This window comes from Sinocyclocheilus rhinocerous, unplaced genomic scaffold (assembly GCF_001515625.1).
Source record: "Sinocyclocheilus rhinocerous isolate Xijiao unplaced genomic scaffold, SAMN03320098_v1.1 scaffold314, whole genome shotgun sequence".
NCBI lineage: Eukaryota > Metazoa > Chordata > Actinopteri > Cypriniformes > Cyprinidae > Sinocyclocheilus > Sinocyclocheilus rhinocerous.
Genome location: NW_015630021.1, coordinates 857,542 through 879,910, shown reverse-complemented (window position 1 = coordinate 879,910; position 22,369 = coordinate 857,542). Strand labels below are relative to the sequence as shown.

The following is a 22,369-nucleotide window of genomic DNA, read 5'->3' as shown; positions in this document are numbered from 1 at the left end:
TGCATTAATCTGTATTGCTTAAAATAACTAATTGATTATTAAAATTTGGACTTAGATCCTCGTTCATTTTGCCATACTTTTCTGTAAATATTAAAAGTTATATAACTTATATTAAGTTAACTTATATTAAGTTCTATATTCACTTATTAAAATATTTATTAATAATAATGATAATAATATGTTATATAAATGTAGATGATATATATATATACTACGGTTTGGGGTCAGTAAGAGTTTTTTTTTTTTTTAAATGTATACTTTTATTCAGCAAGAATGTGTTTAATTGATCAAAACATATACTATAATGTTACAAAAGATTTCTATTTCAGATTTTTTTTAAAGGATCCTGAAAAATATATATATCACGCTTTCCACAAAAGTATTAAGTGTGCACAAGCATTTTCAACATTGATAATAATAAATGTCTCTTAAGCATCAAATCAACATGTGACACTGAAGACTGGAATAAAGGCATCAATAATGGCATCAATAATTAATAAATTACATTTTAAAATATACTAAAATAGACAAAATTTATTTTAAATTGTATTACATATAATTATATCCTTCTGCTGAAGTCTCAACTCTGTTGGTGTGCGAGCAGGTTTGTTCACAGGTCACATGAGCCGAATCTATTATCAGGATGCCATAACCAGACTGAGTGGGGTCAGCAGTGACTACATAGACTAAGTTTAGCACCTTGACAACACAATTAGTGTGGATTATGAAACAGACTTAAGTACAAATATGAGACAGTACGAGACCTGTTCCTTTCTTCATGGCTAATTGTTTCATTGGTGCTGAAAACTGTGGATTCTCCCTACATATCTTTTACTGTACATGTCTGTTATGTCTGCATTTTGGATCTAAAACTAAGTTGTAAATGTCAGAGATTATTGTTATTACATTTATTAAATTATTATTATAATTAAGATTATTATTAAGTTATAAATTACAGAGATTATATATTACATAAAGATTGAATATTAAGAAAAAAACTACAATTGAATTATTGTTTATTTCGTTAATTAAAACTAAATATAATGTTATTAATAACTGAAATAAAGCTGAAATAAAACTAAATATAAAACTTAAACTTAAAAACTAGAAATATTACCTTGGCAACTAACTGAAATAAAATGAGTTGAATAATTGACGTATTAAATTACTAAAACTAATATGGAAATAAAAATAAACAAACAAACAAATAAATAAATATGGCAAAAGTTTAAAAATTTAACAATAAAAGCTCATTTAAAATAAGAATAAATATTATAATAGTATACAAATAATACTAAAATAACACTGCATTTTATATATGGTATTAAATTGTTTAATTTCAGCTCAGTTCACCTCTAAATTTCCTTAAATTGCCAGTCTTGTGTCCCATAATGATCAGTGTTTAGGAATAGGCGATGAGGCAAGTACTTTTGTAGTGTTGCAATTTTGCGTTTTAAGAGAAAATACAATCAAAAGAACCCTTAAAGCTATGAAATTTAAAGAGGACTGATAACGGGGAGGGAGGGAAGGATGGGGGAGTCAAGAGAGTTAAAATTATCCTCCCTAAAGCAAATCCTTCTCAATCTGATCAGTGTGTTTGGAATAGACCAACTTGCCCCAACTCTGTGGCTGACTGCAGGTGAGGGACCTTTTTAATTCTCCAGAAAACTCATAGGCAACTTTCTGATGGAGCTGATTCAAATTTACTTCAGAAGGTATGGTTCAGATCGATTATCAGTGTCGTTTAGAAAGTGTGATATAATTGTGGCATTTTATTGTATGATTAACGTTCGTTCCGCTTTGCACTGCTGATATTTTACTTATCAAATGTAATGAGCATTACTTTTGTTCCGCATGAATAGCCATGTGGTTTTAGGAAAACTGAAGTTGTAAGATAATCTGTTTTTGCCCTCGCAAACTTAATTCTTCCTTTTTGGAGAAATTTGAGCTGCTAAAATATTGCCATTTATTTGTATATTTTTTAAGGGTATTCTAAAGGGAGGTTTTAGATTGTGTATTTAGATATTGATTATATTGCTAATTTACAATGCATGGTTACACACAGTAAATATAGATGGGAAATGTGATGGATATTTCAATGGACAGTAACTATGTCATGCCTATAAATCACATACACTGTGTTTTTACAATTGTGTTCTTGTAAAATTAAAATAGAAGTAATTTCATTGATTGTCTGGCGAGCTTCAGCTTTTTTTTTTTTTTAGTAATGATAGTATAAACATGCCTTTCTGACTTTACTGTTTACTGTTGTTTACAGTGGTAAACAATATTTTTCTTAAAGCTTATTAGAGGTTCAGTTTAAAGCTTGCAAGAGCCTTAGGGTTAGCAATCATCTTTTTTCCCGCTATATACTCATCTACAGCATCTTTCAGTCGCCTTATGCAAATACATAAGGTTTTTGTATATATAAAACCATTGTGGCAACTGGAAGTTTTAATAGTTTTAATATGTGGTCAACAAAGGACACAGTACCTCATGAAGTACTTTGACCTGATTCATTAGGTGAACAAATCTCAATCTGTTCTAAGGACACCTGTTCATGCTAATAATGTTACAAGAATTTTGCCCTACATGGATGATTATTTTAGGTTTTGGTTCAATTTTACACTACAGTGTTCATGTTACTGTAAAATTAGACAAGCAAGTACTGAGTAATACTACCAAACAACACACAGTAATATAGGTAACATGGACACTCTATGGAAAGTATTAAGTTTTCTAACACTAGATGGAGTTTAGACTTACCTCACATTTAATATGATCTAAAACAACAATCTTTTAAGCAACTAGTAATACATACTACTGAGCAGCCAGGAAGTCTTGTGGTATTTTATGGATGATTTGATTTGTCAAGTGCCTGAATGCGTCCTCTAAATGCAAACAAGAATGACATCCATTTGGTCATTTTGGTTTACATTTAGTTTTTGCTTCCTGATATTTTGTGTTTATGTTTTTGGTCCAAAGTAACTTCAAGTTGATTGCAGAAACAGTTTCCAAAGTAAAATTGTTGCTCTTCTTGGTCCACCATTCTTTGGGATTTAATTGTTGTTGCACTTTTAACCATTAGTCTACCGTTAGTCCAGACCTTTTAACCCCTATTCTACCACCAACCATTCATTGCATCTCTGAATGATTGCATGCACTCAACCCATGTCCTTTTCTTTGAGGATGAAAAAAAAAACATCTAATGTAAATTAATTTCAAATGGTAAAATCATGTAGGCTATATAAATGACCCTTTTAATAAGATATCCATGATTTTAGAGCTAATCATTTGTAAATGTACATCCATGACATCTGTTTGTGACATGATACAGACAGATTTAAGAAGCTTAGCATCAGTTTACTTCCCTCTATCTAGTTAGCCAACAGATTATGAATGATTCAACATATTAATTTAAGTATCAGTACAATTAGGCTGAGATCAGGGCCTATAGCAGGACAGGTGTTACTGTAAGTGATTCCTGAGACAAAGTTCATGTATCTCGACTTGGTGACGACCCTAGTTGAGATTCTTTCAGTAGGTTCCTCTTTAAATTATATTTAATAATTCTGACTGGTGTGTAAGAGTACCAGACAATACACAAATGCATTTGTGCACTCACTGCACTGCTAGTTGTGGACTGTTCTTTAAAAAGCAGAAAGAACTGGTCAAAAAAGGTTGATGTCTTGCAAAACAGGGATGGACAAAATGGTCATCAACTGATGATTATGAATATTTTTGAAAGAAGTCTCTTATGCTCACTAAGGATATTTTGAAGAATATTGGTAACCAAACCGTTGATGATAGCCATTGACTTTCAAAGTATTTTTTTCATACTATGGAAGCCAATGGCTACCGTCAACTGTTTGCTTACTAACATTATTCAAATGATCTTTTTTACTGTTCACCAGATGAAAGAAACTCATACAGGTTTGAAACAAGTGGAGGGTGAGTAAATGATGACAAAATTTTCATTTTTAGGTGAACTATCCCTTGAAGTGAGTGAAATTTCACTGTTCAAAATATATATCACTGTTATAATTACAGTTGATCGCTTTACACATGCATTTGTTGCTGCCGTAAAGCAATCGGCCCTTTTCACAGAATTCTGTACCCAAATTTACATACTCCCAGAACAGACGTATTAGAAATGTACCATGAGAATGATTTTGAAACTGATATTTCAAGGCAAAAAAATTTACATTCAGGTGCTTTAAAAATTCTCAAAACACCTGAGGTCTGTTCTATTGTATTGCAAATGTTTTTAAAAGCAAGAATACATTATGTGTGAAAAGCACCCTAAGAAACATGTCTAGTGGACTCTAATTATACAGCTGAATAGTCTGTAAAGTCTCTTCATGTTTGCTGCAAGTCTAACTAAGCTGAAAGCCAAAGTGTCATTGGCAATCACCTTGATCTTTCACATTCTCACTCATTCTGTCTCAGTCACACGAGGATGCCATGAGCTCTGTCTAGTGATATGTCTAGGGTGGCGTGCCGTACAGCGTGAAAATGTGGAATGAGAAAGCCTCTTAGGAGACTGCTGGCTACATGTAGAGTGTTTCTGAACTGGCTTATGAGCGCCAGACCATGACCCAACACCACCGACACATGTGATGGCAGCAATACTGCAGGAAGAGACTACTGTAAGCATGCCAAGCCAATCCACCATGGCCTTTAAGCCTTCCTAGATCTTATTAGACAGTCAACCTTGGGGACTCAAGAGCAAGAGCCCCTTCCTGTGATGTAGATCCTCAGGCCGATTCTACCTGGACAAAACTATAGATCTTAAAACATAATCTCTATCTATCTATCTATCTATCTATCTATCTGTCTGTCTGTCTGTCTGTCTGTCTGTCTGTCTGTCTATCTATTTTGAAAGCCATTGTTCATCATTTGCATCACGTTTGTAACAGTAATCTGATTACAATAGCCAAGGGGGTTTTCAGCTGTTAGCGTCATTCACCCCAGGTGCGCGTCTGACTCAACAAGTCCATGTTGTTGACTGATCAACTCAGTAAATAGACCTGAGCTATATGCGATCCCACTACTGTCCTTGTTTTTTTACTAAAATGATTGTAAATAACCCCAAAAGTGTTTTTCCTTGGGGCACAGCTGACTGAAATCTTTCTTCTAATCTGCAGGGATGTGCCTGACAGAATCTGGAAATTAAAGGATTACTGTTAACTGCCAAACACTGGAGATCCAGTTTGCCAAATATTTCATCAGGCCAGGGCAAAAGAGCAGTCAAGGGGTCCTACTTTTGCTCTGATTTGTTGGCTTGTGTGTTTGTACACTGCAATGTCTGCGTCTGATGGATTTATAACCATTCACAGTGGAAATAACATTCTGTGCTCACAAAAATATAAGCAATGCATTTTCTGAACATTTCTTGTGGATTTCTAAATCCACAGATTGTTCTCCAATTACCTCTTTTCATGGTGCGCATCCCACTGCTGTAAAGAAGAAATCAATGATGACGAAAGACACAAATTATGCCATTATGGCTTTGCCTTTCTCAGAACACATGAACTGGGGAGGGATTTTTCGTTCCCACTTTCTTCTTTTTCTCATATCTTTATTACCATCGGTTACAGTTTGTAGCATTCCAGGTTTGGAATATGACTGGGGAACGCAACCCAAACTTGTTTGCATCCCTATTCATGCAGATGCAGACCCTAGTTGTTTCACACCAGGTGGGGCTTCGCATGGGACTGTACATTGGGCTCCACATGGGCCAAACAGCAATGGACACGGGAATGGCCATAGGAATGGACATCATGGGGCAGTCAGCGGGCTGCCGAGTAGTCACAGCAGCAGTAGTAGTAGCCAACATGGCATATCCGATGAGGCCAAAGCCACCATCCTTCACCTGAGGGAGAGCCTTGTGCGACAAAAGGAGACCATCTTGGATCAGCGAGAGACCATTCGGGAACTGACAGCAAAACTGACTCTCTGCGAGAGCTTTGGAAGGGGACACCATGATGACAACCATCACGGCCCTTCACATCACAACTCTCAGCATTCTTCACACCATTATGACAGCCACCATGCTGACCCACACTTCCCTTTAAACGGGCATCGCAGTGACCATCACAGAGGCAAATCTCAATATCTGGGCAAACACTGCTTCTCCCCAGAACAGACAGGAAAGACCCTGCAGGCCCTGAAGGAGAGGCTGGAAAATCTTCAGGTGGGAAGGTTTACAGTCTTAAACTGAAAGTTAAAGCCTGTAAATAATTGCAAAAAAAACATATATACACACTACTTTTAAAAGGTTTTGGGTCTTTCTTTACAAGTCTATATGCTCACCAAGGCTGCATTTATTTAATCAAAAATAAAATAAAAACAGGAATATTGTGGAAACATTATTGCAATTTCAAAAAACTGTTTTCTACTTGAATATATTTTAAAATGTCATTTATTCCTGTGATCACAAAGCTGAATTTTCAGCAGCCATTACTTCTGTCTTCAGTATCACATGACCCTTCAAAAATTATTCTGATATGCTGATTTGGTGCTCAAGAGACATTTCTTATTATTATTTTTTTTGGTCTACGCACCTCAGTTGGATTATTTTGAAGGCGCGGCGAGTCTCTGGCTGCTTCTTGTTTCATAAATAGAAAGCACACCATTTCGTTGAAATCTTTTGTAGCATTATAAATGTCTTTATACTGTCACTTTTGATAAGTACAATGTATCTTTGGTAAATAAAAGTATAATAAAAAAATAATAATAAAAAAACTGACCCCAAACTTTTGATCAGTAGTGTTTCCCCAAGGAATCACATAGTTATGGAAATTATTTTAAGGAATATTATTTCCATGACTTTCCCAGGCCTGAAAAATCACAATTTTAAAATTTCCTGGATTTTCCATGTTTTCCAACTGCTTAGATTTTGTCTTCAGGGGTTGTCCTGCATGTCACAGGCCGATCTGTATTCAGGACAACTTCTCAGCATGACATAAGCTCTTTTCCCTTTTTTGTAACATACACTTTGGTGGCTTCCTGTGACAACGACAGATCATTGAATACAGTCTTAGGTTTAGGCAGGCCAGTCGGGATTTGCTTATTTAATTAGCCAGATCCCTACCCTGGGGAAAGCACAAAGGACCATGCTACATTAACATGGATAACCCGTATACTTATGGTTACAATGCACTTACAATTGATCCTTTAAACCAGCCACAATGTGACACTTTCTTTGAATACAGTATGTATGCAGTGAAACTGTTGCCATGCATTTAAACTCTTCCTTTTTAATTGGTCTTTAGTACACAAATGAATGGCTGATGAAGGATTTAATGTTGTAAAAGTTTGATGTGCTTTACAACTCAGATATTCTTCCTGTTTCCCAAAGTGATTTAAATATGACCACAAGGTTTATCAGAATTGTTGTTGTCTTTGAGAGGAAATGCATGCACTGCACGCTGGTGACGGCACTCTGCAAATGTGCTAGTTGCTGCCATCACTAATTAGCCCCATCTGCCTTGATAAGCCATTAAGCGCAGAATGCTGTGGCGCAGAGTAAAGCTGGATTTGCTGTGACTAATCAGAGGAAGGAGTGCTGACAGTGAAGGAGGGGCTGTTGTGATTTTAACACACTTGTCTGTATTCTAATATGTTCAAAATGTTGGGGTCGATAAGATTTTTTATGTTTATGAAAGAAGTTTCTTTGCATTTATTTGATCAAAAAAATACAGTAACAACAGCAATATTGTGAAATATTATTGTGATTTAAAAGAACTGTTTAATTTTTTGAATATATTTTAAAATGTAATTTATTCCTGCAATGGCAAAACTAAATTTTTGGAACTTCAGTGTCACATAATACTTCAGAAATCATTATAATATGCTGATTTGGTGCTCAAGAAACAGTTCTTCTTATTATACATTTTTCATGAACTTTTATTTTAAATAGAAAGATTTTGTAAAATTATAATTTTTTATTGTTACTTTTGATCAATTTAATGCCCTTGGCTGAATACAAGTATTAATTTATTTAAAAAATAAATAAATAAAAATAAATACAACTGACATCAAACTTGTGAACAGTTGTGTATATTGAATGTTAATGGTAAAAAGTTTCTATAGTAAACCTGGTCTGTTATTGAAAAAAAAACATGGTGTCCTATGGTTTATAAAATAAAACTTTTTAAAATACTGGTTAAGTTCTGTGGAGCAATTGTGATAATTTTATAAAATAAGCATATATTTGCATTGGTTATTATTATCGTTGCATTGCAAACGTTGTGTTTAAAATCTAGCCTAAACTGTATATTTTTGTTTATTGTCATTTTTGTTCATATAGGCAAGAAATTCATCCAGTTCCTATTCAAGTTCATTGAGAGACCTCCTGCAGCACAAGATCAACGCACTGGAAGAACAGCTCCATCATCACTATGGTCACCATGACAACCATCATGGATATGGTCATCATGAGGATAACCATGACCATGATGACCACCATAATAACCACCACAATAACCACCATGATGACCATCATGATAACCATGACAGCCATCAGGCAAACCATCACGATGACCATCACTCTAGCCACCATCGTAACTACCATTATGGTCATCACTACGACCGTTACAGTGACCACCACGACGACCACCATGGCAATCACCAAGACAATCATCAAAGTGGCCATGATGATCATCATGACAGCCACCACAACAACAACCACCATGATGATCATCATGATGATGACCATCATGGCAATGGACGCCATGATGGTGGACACCATGGAAATGATGATCATGTCCACCATCCACAAACCTCAATCCAACCACCGGGGTCAAGAGTGCCTGTCCGTGGAGCCATCAACAAATTAGACGCAGTGCTGAGTAACCTTCACCACAAAACTCCAGAATCAGGTGATAAGTCCTAAAAGTATTACAAAATAGAACTGAATTAACTCTGGCTAATCAAATTTACATTATTTGAACAGGACATCTGTATGTGCAGAATCTTGAAAAATCAATGGTCTTATTTTTCGTGCTCCTGGAACATATTTGAGATCTGAATGGGTTAAATGCGAAAACTGCAGAGAATTTAGTTAAATAGTCTGCTTCCAGGAGATTAAAGTCTCCAACTGTCTTTTAAAGATTTCAGTGGAGCTTTTAGAGGTTATACTGCTGAGAAATGCAATCCTGTTTCACAGTTTATTATTTTCATCTTTAACAGGACCAAATAAGAAGCCCAAGAATCCTGATGCTTTTCAGATTGGCTTCCCGATGCGCACCAACTACATGTATGGGCGAATCAAGTGCACCCTTCTGAGTGAGATTTTTGCCCTCACTGTCTGTCTTTGGTTGAAAGGGGGCTCAGGTCCTGGGATCGGAACCCCATTCTCCTACTCTGTCCCGGGCCAGGCCAACGAACTTGTCCTGATTGAATGGGGCAACAATCCCATGGAGCTGCTGGTGAATGACAAGGTAAAGAAATCATCCAATTATAAGACAGGGTTTGTATAATAAAAGATTAATGCTCTAGATTCATTAAACACAGGCAATCCTTACAAAAACATTTTAGCTTAGAAGTGTATTTAAATTGATACAATCAAATATGTCATAAACATTAGACAAAATGATTGTGATCAAATGCATTGTGATAAAATGCTAGACCTAGAAAAGGGGTCACCAGGCTTACCCTGATAATGCCCTTGCCCTGCCCTTGCAACAGTCTGCAAAGCTCTCTCTTCCTCTTGGCTTCTCAGTCATTTGCATCATCCTGCCTAATTAGCTTAATTGGCTTATCCGTGGTTGACATGTGAATACATTCTACTGTTTTTTTTAAAACCGAAACAAGACAGACCTCTTCTCTCAATGACTGTTTATGTGCTGTCAACTAAACTATTTACAACTAATGCTGGCATGCTGCTCAAGTCTACACATAATAAACACGAATTATGAGTTTTGTCAGTGCATAGACTACTTTGATTTGTACTTAAAGTACCAAATTCTACTTCATCCATGTAAATTTTTCATTTTCATTTTCTTCTTTCTTTTTTTTTTCCAAAAATATTCAGTTAGTGTTTTATTGGAGAAACTATTGGAATTATTCAGTTTATTATTGAATTATTCATTATTGAATCACAAACTATAATTTAGAACATTATGCTAACCAATTTGTTCAAAAGAATCAACACAAAGTTATTCATATTATGTTATTTTGTTCCAGGATCAACAAGGATGTTGATCCAGGAACATGTTGTACTTGGTGAAATCATGGTCACCTATGTTATTCATATATGAATTGGGTATTGCTGGTTCTTTTTTAGGCTTTAATTTTGCATTAATTTATTGAAATCTGACAAGCATTGTTAGTTCTGATTCTAAACAGTTGACAGACAACATGGGAATATATTGTACACTACCATTCAAAAGTTTGGGGTCAGTACATTTGGTTGATTGGTTGATTGATTGATTGATTGATTGAAAAATATTAAGCAGCACAACTGTTTTCAACACTGATAATGATACAAAGTATTACTTGAGCAGCAAATCAGCCTATTAGAATGATTTCTGAATGATCATGTGACACTGAAGACTGGAATATTGATGCTGAAAATTCAGTTTTTCCATCAAAGGTAAATTACAATTTATAATGTTTTAAAATAGACATCAATTATTGTTTTTTTGTTTTTTTACTGTATTGATCAAATAAATACAATAAATCTTGGTGAGCATAAGAGAGAAAAAAAACTCCTGACCCCAAACCCAAAATGGTAGTGTATTTTTGCTGAAAAGTTGATAGGGAAAATATTTATTAAGTCAGTATATGGTAATCTCCATCACCCAAAAATAACAGTACTTTTTACAGGTAACAGTAATAACATGGTCCACACGTGACGGCATGTGGGAGGCTTATCTGGACGGTGTGAAAAGAGGCTCTGGAGAGAATCTGTCCCCGTGGCATTCCATTAAACCAGGAGGAGTCTTCATCCTTGGACAGGAGCAGGTATGTCTCACAGAATCAGTCAGTCAGTATCAAAAAACACACATGCTAACTTGCGACTTTCTTCTACCCAGGACACTCTGGGCGGCCGTTTTGATGCCACACAGTCTTTTGTGGGCGAGATGTCAGATCTGCAGCTGTGGTCCCGTGTGCTCACCTCTACCGAGATCTACAACAAAGTGTCCTGCTCCAGCCATCTCTCCGGTGACGTCATCACCTGGAGCGAGTCCATGGTGGAACTTCACGGTGGTGTCACAAAGTATCCGTTCGACCCATGTCATTAGGGATCTGACCAAACAGAGCTGGATTCTCCACACTTCTGCTTAACTTGCAGCTGGAAAGGTGGACAATTATGAATCCAGATGGAAAGGCTGAGGAGAAGGACTCAGGGTGCAGTTACTCCTGCAGGAAAATAGGATTCCAAACAGGTCTACATAGACCCCGGGCATTTAACTAAGCACTTTATCAGTTTAAGTGTCTAAGAATTACATACTGCATATCGATAAGCACTTAGGATGTCAACAGACTGGTTGAACTACATTCCGTGGTTTTGATTCACTTCCAAACACTAATGGAAAAACTTCAGTATGCTGAATGTGCAAAAACACTACACAACAAAAACTAATTACAGTTGGCATGTACTATTACAATAAGGCGGGACAACATGGTCTATTTTTATATCTATATGATGAGAAGTGAAATACAAATTTTCAAAAATTTTCTTTTGATTAGACTCATTCTTTGGTTAGACCCATTTGTATTCGCTCTAGGCAGCATGGGGGCACCAGTGAGTTTTAAAGGCCTACTTCAGTGTTACATTTCCTATTTGCTGCAATTTTTTATAAGCCATGACTTCAGTAGTATATAACCTGAGGTGCTTTTTCAGTCTTGCAAATCAAGAATAAGTTATGCTGGAGAAAAAAATTAATTGTATGTTTTTTACGCATGTAAATTTGTATTACAGAAAGCCAGAAAATGTGCATGCATCATATTTGAGCATATAAAACGTGTATGATTGCATTTTTTGTATTGCATTAGAGGAATTGAGGTTTTGGAAAAGATGCCATAAAAAGAGACTCTCTCTGTCTCTTTGTCTATCTTTCCCTCCATTTCATATTACATAATGCACTTTTTTGTGTGTTTAAACACATGCATATATAGCTTAAGAAATCTGCATCAGGAGTGCATGTCACTGTGAATGTAAATAAGTTGATTGCATGATACAACTGTTATTCTGTGAGTTTTTTTAATGGTTACACGCATGTGTTGTAGTAATTTGTTTTGAGGGCAAGTGAACATCCAATGGGGAGATAGTGAACAGATTTGTGTTTGATTATGGAATGATGAACTTATGTACAATATGGTTTAAAGCATTTTGATTGCAGTAACACTTATATACTTTTTTTGTGTCGTGTGGAGCTGTGAGAAAGATTCTTTTAACATGCAGTTTTTTTATGTTTACTAAGTTTTTCATGATTACTGCGTCTGCAATTTAATATAATTCAAAACCAACATGTCCTATGAGGTGATAAAGTGACTGGTATAAGTGATAAAAACCATCTCATCTTTGTAAATGTAGAGAGTTTTGGCCCTAACCAACCACAGCAGGACATTTTGTGGACTACTTGGTTTCTATAGGTTTCCTGCCTAATGTGAAATTTCATTTGGTCTAAAAACTGTATTGCATCTCATTAGGACACGTTTTAGTCGGGGTAAAGACTCTGAGGCCCTCTCAGAATTCATACCTCCAGCAGTTTAGTAAAATGCTGCTTATTATTATGAATTTAACCTATAATCTGGAGGCATTTTCACTGTTAAAACCCATTTATTGTTTTAAACTTTTTAACTAGATGGCCAAATGTACACACAGAGATAGCCTGAATTTTTATTTTTATTTTCCTATCAAACGGGCACTTTACAGACTTGCCAGTTAGATAATCATCCAACCTGACTGGTCAGATTTATGCATGCATTTGTATGGATTTGCTTGTGTGTTCAAAATGGACTGCATAAATCAACTGTTAAAACTGCTTAACCTCGCCTTTGGTGTATATCTGTATTCAAATGCACATTTTAGTTTTTTTTCTGTTCTCTCTCTCTCTTCTTCTTTCTCATTTATATAGCAGATATATGTATATATGATATTTTTACTTATTATTAATAATATGTTTGGGCATGTCTTTAATGCCTGTAAGCCAAAATGTACAAGCTTAACTTGAGACAAGCGTGTATTTAAATATTTTTAAAATAAAGTAATGGTTTTCAACTAATCAAAGCGTTCTTTTAAAATGTCTTTGACATCGATTTAATAAAATGTCTGTCGATTACATGGTTTCTGGGTTTGCCAATTTAAAACAAATTATGCCAAATACACGTTGTAAACATCGTTTTATCATTATTTAGATAAAAAAAACTTTTATACCTTATTTTATTTATTTATTGCACAATAATGTTTGTTTGTTTGTGTATTTCATTAATTTATTCATTCATATGCTATGCAGCAATTAGAGAAGCTTGACAGCATAAACGCCAAAAAAGTGCCAATAGTGAAATGTTCCTTCTTCCGCATACGTTGAGTTCATTCAAGCCAATCAGCTTTCAGTATTACATTAGTGCGTGGTTCAACCTGTGGTTCAGACAACAGGTGAAGAAAAACCTTTAAATTTAGCCAAATATCGATGAAATCCAAATTAATGACCCATCTGAAAACAACTGAGACTGGACGACAGGGCCTTATATAAATGATGGCGTGGAGGATACGCATAGGTGAGTAAGAAGAAGAGGTGGAATGGGGCTCTCCGTTCTTTATGGTTAAGAAGTTGCAACTTGTTGCGCTGATTATGATGCTGACTATTTCATCAGGGATATATTATCTGTGTACGTGAACTTAATAAGGAAATATACAAAAGTGAAAAACAAATTGCGGAATGTTGTAACTTAAGCACCACTTTGACTGACTATTTAGGGCAGAAATTAAACGTAGGCTATATCTTCAATAAGAGCCACTGGTCAAGATGTTTAGTTTCATCAAAATCTGTCGATAAAAGTATTGGTACGGTTTATTTATTTTAATCAAATGATCTTATCTATGCACAATCAGCTTGTAACACTCCAAAGAGAAAGGAAAACTTGAAATCGCATCATATGACCCCTTTAACAGAACGTTACACTCGATTACATAATCATAGCTGATGAAAGCTGTCATTCACACCGAGGACGAGACCTTATTGCATTGAGACATGCAAAAATCCAGTGCATTAAACTCCACTGTAAATGGAAACTGGACATTCGTTATTTGGTATAAGTATGGAGTATACGTCAGCCAGCTTTAACTTACTTGCCTTTTTTTAATATATTTTTTTTAGTTTTGGTGTTTACTCTTTAGTGTGTAGTGTTGGTATCCTGATTTATTTATTTTTATTTATTTATTTGGAATAAAGTTTCATGGCAGCTGTGTTATACATGAATTTTAAAAGCTATCTAAGTATACAATTTTCATTAAGACCTTATATATATATATATATATGAGAAATCCGTCATATGGTCTTTACTACAAAGAATGTTTTTCACAGGCAAACATTGAAAATGCATAGTGTCCATATAGCATCTGCAAATTTTGGAATAGACACCTAAGATTGCAGATAACCAGTAGCATTGTGTCTGTCTGGCACCCAGGGGACATCATCTCACCAGCTGGTGCCTGCAAAAATGGCCTAAAGAGGGTCTGTGAGACACCCAGTGTGTAATAGAGACTGAAATACAACACAGCTGCAGTATAAGTAAAATAATCTACTATATCATCCCCAAGATATCTGTATTTTATAAGTGAAGTGTGGCCAAGTATGGTGACCCATACTCAGAATTTGTGCTCTGCATTTAACCCATCCAAGTGTGCGCACACACACAGCAGTGAACACACACCCGGAGCAGTGGGCAGCCATATTGCTGCGGCGCCCGGGGAGCAGTTGGGGGTTCTGTGCCTTGCTCAAGGGTCTCACCTCAGTCGTGGTATTGCGGTAGAGAGCGCTGCCGGACCTGAGACTTGAACCCGCAACCTTCGGGTTACAAGTCCGACTTTAGGCCACGACTGCCCCCACATTCAGACATTCAGAGAGCTTTCACTTCAAGTTTTTTGACAGTAGTTTCACAACATCAACAGCAAACAAGAGCAAAACATGCATTTTTCACTGGTTTCCTCACATTTAGGGAATGAACATCAAGATATCAATAAATTCATAAAGGAAAAAAGTATTCTCCTACAGTGCTGGGAGCCACAGCAGAGGTTCATCATGTTTAAAGGTAATGGGTGGAAGATGGTGAAGGAAAGAAACCTCTGCATAAGAAATGGCCTTTGTCTGCCTGACCTTTTCTTTTCTACTTTGCATGTTGGTTCAAAGGCTTTGAGTCTCAGGGTTTAGAAAAAGCATGAATGACTCAAACTAACTGAACACGAGAAAAATCTTTGACCTTTTAAGTCAAAATAATTGCAAATATAATGATGATTGCAATTTGGCTTCCACATTCTAATGTGATATGTGTGTTGTAAATGGAGACTTTTTGAAATATGAAATAAGAAAAACACATTTTCAATGATAATGAAATGCCTTAAACTGGGATGGCTTGAATGTTTAACCTTTATGAAATGCTCTATGGTCAGTGACAATCACATGTAAAATGCATAGCCTACAATGTGATCAAAAGGAAATACATTTTATAAAGGTAAATTTCAGTATATTTATATATTTATACTGACCATCCTATTTGCAGAGCACTTTAATGGTTAGTGGCACTAGAGGCTTGTTTGTAACCATTGTCAATAAATGTACCAAAAAAAATTTTTTTCACAAATCTACAGTACACATTTCTGTGAGAATTATATAACAGATGCCCTATTATGATGCTAGTGTTTTTGAATTACAAGCTCTAATGTGCAGTTCCACATTGCGTCCTGAGGATGGCAGGAAAGTATCATGATATGAACACTTCTGTGGCTTGTAGCACGAAGCCGGGTTCAGTTTTTACCCAGGTAAATTCGCGTTTAGTTTGAGCAAACTCTGAGATTTCGAGCTCAAGAAGGTGAGTTGGTTTTGAGCGGGTTTCGCCACCATGGTAACAGGTGAACCGAGCATGTTTTATTCTGAGTAAGAGATCGCAACTAAGCTGGACCAATCAGCTCTGAGCAAAGTAACATATATATATAATATATATATATATCTGACGCAATAAAGCCACCCCACTTTATGAAAGTGTTGCAATTAACGGAGTTACTATTAATGATAGAAAATGGAATAATTACTTTATCAGGAAGTTACTAACAGAATACAGCCCAATATCTTCTAAAACATACTGGCATTCTAAATTTGAGTGCATTGACTGGAAATATGCATGGTTGCTGCCTAAAAAATATTGCATAACAAATAAGGTGAGGGAAGTACATTTTAAAATACTCCATCTGGTGTACCCTGTTAAAACACTTTTTCTTAGATTTCGTATACCAAATGTGGCCTTTATTGTTAATCTTTGTTTGATTATGGGGAAATACCATATACATAAACAGAAATGGGCTAAAGGAAAACCCAACTTTTTGTTATTTCAGATAGATATGAAAAATTATGTTGAGTTACTACTTGGGTTGAAAAACAGTAAAGCAAAACGCACTACGTCTCTTTGTGAAGCTTTTGTTATTTATATGATGATCTCATACCTGTTATTTTTTCTGTTTAGTTTTTTTATAATTATTATTATTTTTATTTTTTTTCCTGTATTATTATTTATATTATACTGTATATTTTCTATTTCTTTGTTGTAGTTTATATTTGTTCAGTACCTTTATATTATATGTTGGAGAGAAAAAAAACTACAAATTAAAGTTAATAGTGATAAAATTTTAGAGACAAATCTTTTGCTGCTAATTGTTTATTATATTTATATTTTATAGATTTTAATTATGTATAATTAAAACAATATATTCATATAGTTAATTATATGAGTTAACAATTAATATTAAACTTAGCATTTAAATTCATAGGCTATATAACTGTCACGAATTCTGTCCATGGACTTCCGTTCGTTCACCACCAGAGGTTTTCGCGGTTTCTGATCTTTGCCTGTGTTCCTGGATTTTCCCTCTCGTCTCGCCCCTGTGATTCTGTCTGCCGATCGGTGACCTACGCTAGCCCTAGGACTATTCTTGTGTTTTGCCCGCCACATACCTGTTTGCCATTGTTCGCCCCTGCCTGTTATATCACGTCTCTTGAATAAAAGCTTGCAGATGGATCCACACGTCTCACGTCTCGTCAGCCCCATTACTATAACTATATACATATAAATACAAGGACGGTTCATCTTCAACAGAAAAGTGAATTGCGCTGACTCTTAGCGAGAAGTCAATCAAACTGATGCTTTCCATGTTCCTTGTGATTGGCTGTTTGCTGCACGTGTCACACTTTCAGGCGCACGCGCCTCAAACTCTGGATCAAACCTGAATTGACAGAGAACGATTATACCGAGCGTTGTGCAACAGTTGATCCCGATCTAACAGACATGTTGCTGCTGATTGGGCTGACATGTTTGACACACCCACCAAACAAGAGAAAAAGCATCTCAAACCCCGTTGCACAAACCGGAAACCGTAGCAAAACGGTGCACACCGGTTTGAGCTTGAACTTGCCCCAGGTGTCCTGACATTTCATCCTACCTGTCAGATTGTCCTACCAGCAGGGGCGGATTGGCCATCTGGCAATTCTGGCAAATGCCAGAGGGGCCGGACCATTTTGTTTATTGTGGGCCGGTCAGATTTTTTCTAAATATATATAAATAAAATTGTTTTTACGGGCCAACAGCGCATAGAACAGGCCCTTTTTTGCTATTATTACTTGTTTGTATTCATGTGTATTCCAATGTTGAGAGCAGTCAGTGAGAAAATATTTTGCTGTAATGTTTAAGTCCTATACTGTGTTCATTAACTAGAATGTTGCTGGAATCAGTACAGCCAGAGACCCCTGGTCTTTCAATACCAGTGCTGTGAGGAAGGATGCTACAGTAGGCCTAGCAGAGACGGGGAGGAGTATGGTAGAGGTAGGAAAAACCCAACAGACAGACAGTGACAACAAAGAACAACATACTGTAGAGAATGACAGTAACAGCAGACAAATGGCATAAACAGACAGCACACAGACTCTACAACATCCTCAGATTCTTTTTCTTTTGTTTTTACTGTATGTGTACATTTTTTATAAACGTGTGCTCTTTAAAAAGTAGTAAGCATTGTTTGCCAGACACATACATTAAATGTTTAAATATCTGTTACATATATGGTACTGCTTATATTATTTCACCATCTGTACACAAATGTAAGTAGTGAATGTGTGTGTCTGTGGGTGGGGCTGTGTCGGTGTGGTAATGTGGGCCGGTGTGGCTACAGTGCCAGGGCTGAATTTTTGTCCCAGTCCGCCCCTGCCTACCAGGGCTTACTGCGCATGTGCAGATCAATATTGCGTAAATTTTCTCACGCTGAACAACACATAACTGTATTTTCATTAATGTAAAGGTAGGTAGGTTTAGGGTTGGGGTAGGTGTAGGCGTTAATAAAGCATAATCTGATGGTAGCATTTTTTTTGTTGTCGCATTGTTCTACCGACTGTTTCAATGGGAGGTAGCAAAATCTGACAGGGAAGCACAACTCAAAACTTAGTCTGCAGCTCTGAGTTTGTTCATCTCTCTTTCGTGCTACAGACCACTGAACACAAAACCATATACTGAAGTTTGTTTGTGTTTTTTAGATTCGTATGCCTATTATGCTATTATGTATTTAAGAAATTTGGTATGATATTTAATTTGATAAGATGTTTTTCCGTATTTTTTATTGCATGGAAATAAAAAAAATGTGATGATAACTCTTACCCAACAAACTTAATGAACAGAAAAAAACATGCATCGCCAAATAGGCTATCTGTAATAGCTCATGGATAAATAAGTGAACACGATAAATCCCACAATAGGATACATTAAAGCAAGCATCAAATATATTATGAAGATAGATTAATCAGAAATTTGAACTAGGACAACTAGTTCTTAGGACAATGTTGATTTTTTTACATTTTCTACATTTTCTACTTCTGCTTAGTTACATTTGTAACATGAAATACAAATAGCCTACAACAAATACAGAGAAACCATAATATCCTGACAAAAAGTGTGACAACTAGCCCAAATATATCTTAAGTGAACAGCTCCATGTGGATTTAGATCTATAAAAACCAACAGAATCTTTTTACAGTGCACAAAAAATGATATATATATAAAATGGGATATAATGATGCAACCCTGTTATGTTATAAAATCATCTGGAGAAGTCTTGTGACTCCTCCTGCAGTAGAATTTGGGCTGCTATACTGCAGAATTTGATACTGCCATGACTCACGTGCCTCTTTGAGGCCTGAATAAACGCAAGTGGGATGTGCCTACTGCGCTTTTCAACGGATATTCATAGATAAACAAAAAAACAAAAAAGATAAATATTATAAATACTAATAGTATTTTTATTACTACCTTTTTCGCTCTACAAATTTCAGGAAGTAAAAGCCGCATGGCTGAATCCTTTGGGTTTGTGGTACCCGGCGCTGAATCTATTTGGTAGCAGCCATCAGCTGATGCTCTATCAAGGTCACCCGCGCAGAGCATCATGGTCCCACCCTACACCGCATCCTAACCTAAACCTCGTCGAATAAGGTATTCCCACACCGCGAGGCGCTATGACGGAACAGCTGTTACAAGGCGTGATGCGAAATACTAGTGGATAAATAAAGGGGCGGGGGTGAGGTTTTACGTGCGCGACCGGCGGTATTCCGTCAAAAGGGGAACGTGCGGTTGGTCGTGTATTTGCGGCGTGTGACGAATGAAAATAATACATAACCGGCAGAGCGAATTTCTCTGGACTTCAGTGCCAGTGGGTCAACGGGAAACGTGCTCACGACGCACGAGAGAGAAGGTAACTGCAGCCTCAACGGATGAATTGCCAGATATTTAAATAGCGTAAGATGATTTACTAAAATAGCCTGATGCTGATAATTGTAGTAGCCACATCTTCTATGACCTTATTTGGCTGTTTAGTGTTACGTTAAATTAATTTAACAGCGTCTTTAATAAGCGGAAAAGAGTAGGCTAATGAACATTGTGGTGAATGTTAAAATAGTAACGTTACATGCGCAGTGTGATCTATATTTTGTTGGTAATGAGACCTGTGATAGTATAGTATTGCTTTGGCGCTTAAAAATTACGAAAATATTTATTTTTACACGTGTAAAATGTTTAATGGTCAAAAACGGGTCTGAGGTGAAGAAGATGCTACCAAATCCACTTGTCAAAAAAGTGGAGTCAGCAATGTGCAGAAACACCTGTTGTACGACAGTGTATAGTTTATATATGTATTTATTCATTTAAGAGTTGTTTTCTTTTGTTTTTGCGGGGTTTTTTTGCACGGTAGAAGGAAGGTTCTGGGTGGGGGCTGGGCGGCATCACAAATTTGGGGGGAGGGTCAAAAAACAGTATCTCTTATTTTTACAGTACAAGTACGTATTTGTACATAATTCTTTCCAAAACGGTTTTCAAAAATTCATTTTTACCATTAAAGTTTACAAGTTCGCCCTGAAGATGTAACTATGGCAACAGTAACGTTAATGTTACTCGAGCTTTGATATTCATTTCAGGATGAAGCATTTTAGCGAATCAAAAATACTACTGTATTTATGTATTACTTAAATTATACATTTTAATATCATATAGGCTTATACGTCACTAAATATGTCACTTGTGGTTTAACTTGTATGAGATGTTGCGCGAGATGATACGCATACGCAACAGATTGTTTAGAAAAATAAAACAATTGTATGATTATCACACTACTTACGCTAATTTACAAATGTTTTACAATTTTGCTGTTTTAAAAGGCAAAATAGTCACGAATAGCATCGCATCGCGGGCATAAGGAGATTGTGTGCCCGGTATCACGTTCACTCGGAATCCATCAATCTTGGACGTTTCCACTCTGGCACGATGGAGGGGGAGAAGGTTAGTCCTTTTAACCTGTTTTCCTCAATTAATACAGGCTGCTTTTGTGCTATAGTATAATGATCTGTTCCCACAAGACTCAACATGTATTTGAATATGACAGTTATGCATTTTAGTTAGTAAAAGGGTTTATATATACTGTAAGTCTATGTGTTGCATCTAGGAATCATGACTGTAATGAATGTAGGCCTAAATGCTCTGCATGACTAACCATTTTAGCTATGCAAATTATTTATATGTATATGCAGTCTTTGTTTCAGCACTGAATGTATGTCAGAAATCAATCAATATGATCAATCAGCAGTGTCGTGCATAATCCCAGTGTGTTTGCTGTAGTCTCATTGAAAGGAATGCTGTTACTCTTAGGATGTTGCTATGACAATGAGGGAGTGGCTGAGATGCTGAGGATAGGATATAAAGGATATTAAGGCCTATTGGGATGTAAATGTTTAGGAGAGACAAGGAGAGAGAAGCAGAGTGGGTGCTGAAGTTGTTGTATTGGACGTTTATTTATATCCTCTTAACCCTCACAACGTCAGCAGATTAAATCATTCTGGAATAAGATGTTGTGAGCAGATTATATGTTTTCATTCATAGCTGTATACAGATGTTGGGACATTTCTGTCAAGGTTGTCTTGTAACTCTTTACTCCATTTCCAAATTGAGTGTTTGACTCCGAATGCATTTGTTAGATGACGTTTGCTTCGAAACTTATTTCACTGAGTCATCGTGATTTGAGTGTATTTGTTTGGGTATGGAAGAGAGAGAGAGAGAGAGTAATAGGAATAATATGATCAGATTAAAAGGAAATGATGCTATTGATCTACATTTTTTTTAGACAGTTACATCCTGTTGGTTTTGCTTAGATAAGGCCAAATGTTGCACAACACTGCATCGACCTACACAGATGTCCGTGTCCTAGAACTACTATTGTATTTATTCAGTATATGGTAAACAGTATATACTCCTTTTGTTTTGATATAGTTCAATAATATCTTTAAGGTCACCTGTGTCGAATGTCTGACCATCTCAGCACCACACAGCCCTTCACAATTCACAGTGTCAGCACTGCTGTGTCCTATTGCCCTAGAAACCTGGAATCTGTAGTCGCAGTGTTGTCTTACAGCTGAAGGCAGGGCCATTTTAGGACATGGCTGATTTGTGATGATTAAGATGAGCTCTTTAATAATATGCTGTTGGCTGCTGTCGTGTTTACATCCCATTATTTACTACATCAGTCAAAGCAGAGTGCAGTGTGAATACTAGATCTTTTTTAATTTCTTTAGAGAATTGAGTGAAGCAAACATTAATACATATATATTAAATATATATA

General features: G+C 36.2%; 1 protein-coding gene and 1 pseudogene across 2 annotated transcripts in view; both read left to right on the top strand.

Moving 5' to 3' along the window:
* Nucleotides 1-1,648: 1,648 nt before the first annotated feature.
* Nucleotides 1,649-12,435, top strand: LOC107739515 (neuronal pentraxin-1-like; annotated as a pseudogene).
* Nucleotides 12,436-19,628: 7,193 nt separating this feature from the next.
* Nucleotides 19,629-22,369, top strand: part of LOC107739512 (solute carrier family 2, facilitated glucose transporter member 3-like) — a 22,675-nt gene continuing 19,934 nt past the window's right edge. Inside the window, exons 1-2 of one of the 2 annotated variants that reach the window (XM_016551653.1) lie at nt 19,629-19,698; nt 20,916-21,036. In XM_016551653.1, coding sequence (XP_016407139.1) covers nt 21,022-21,036 — 15 coding nt within the window. In that variant the 5' untranslated portion in view covers nt 19,629-19,698; nt 20,916-21,021. Of the gene's footprint in view, nt 19,958-20,915; nt 21,037-22,369 lie in introns of both variants that reach the window. The other variant, XM_016551652.1, reaches the window with a different exon arrangement.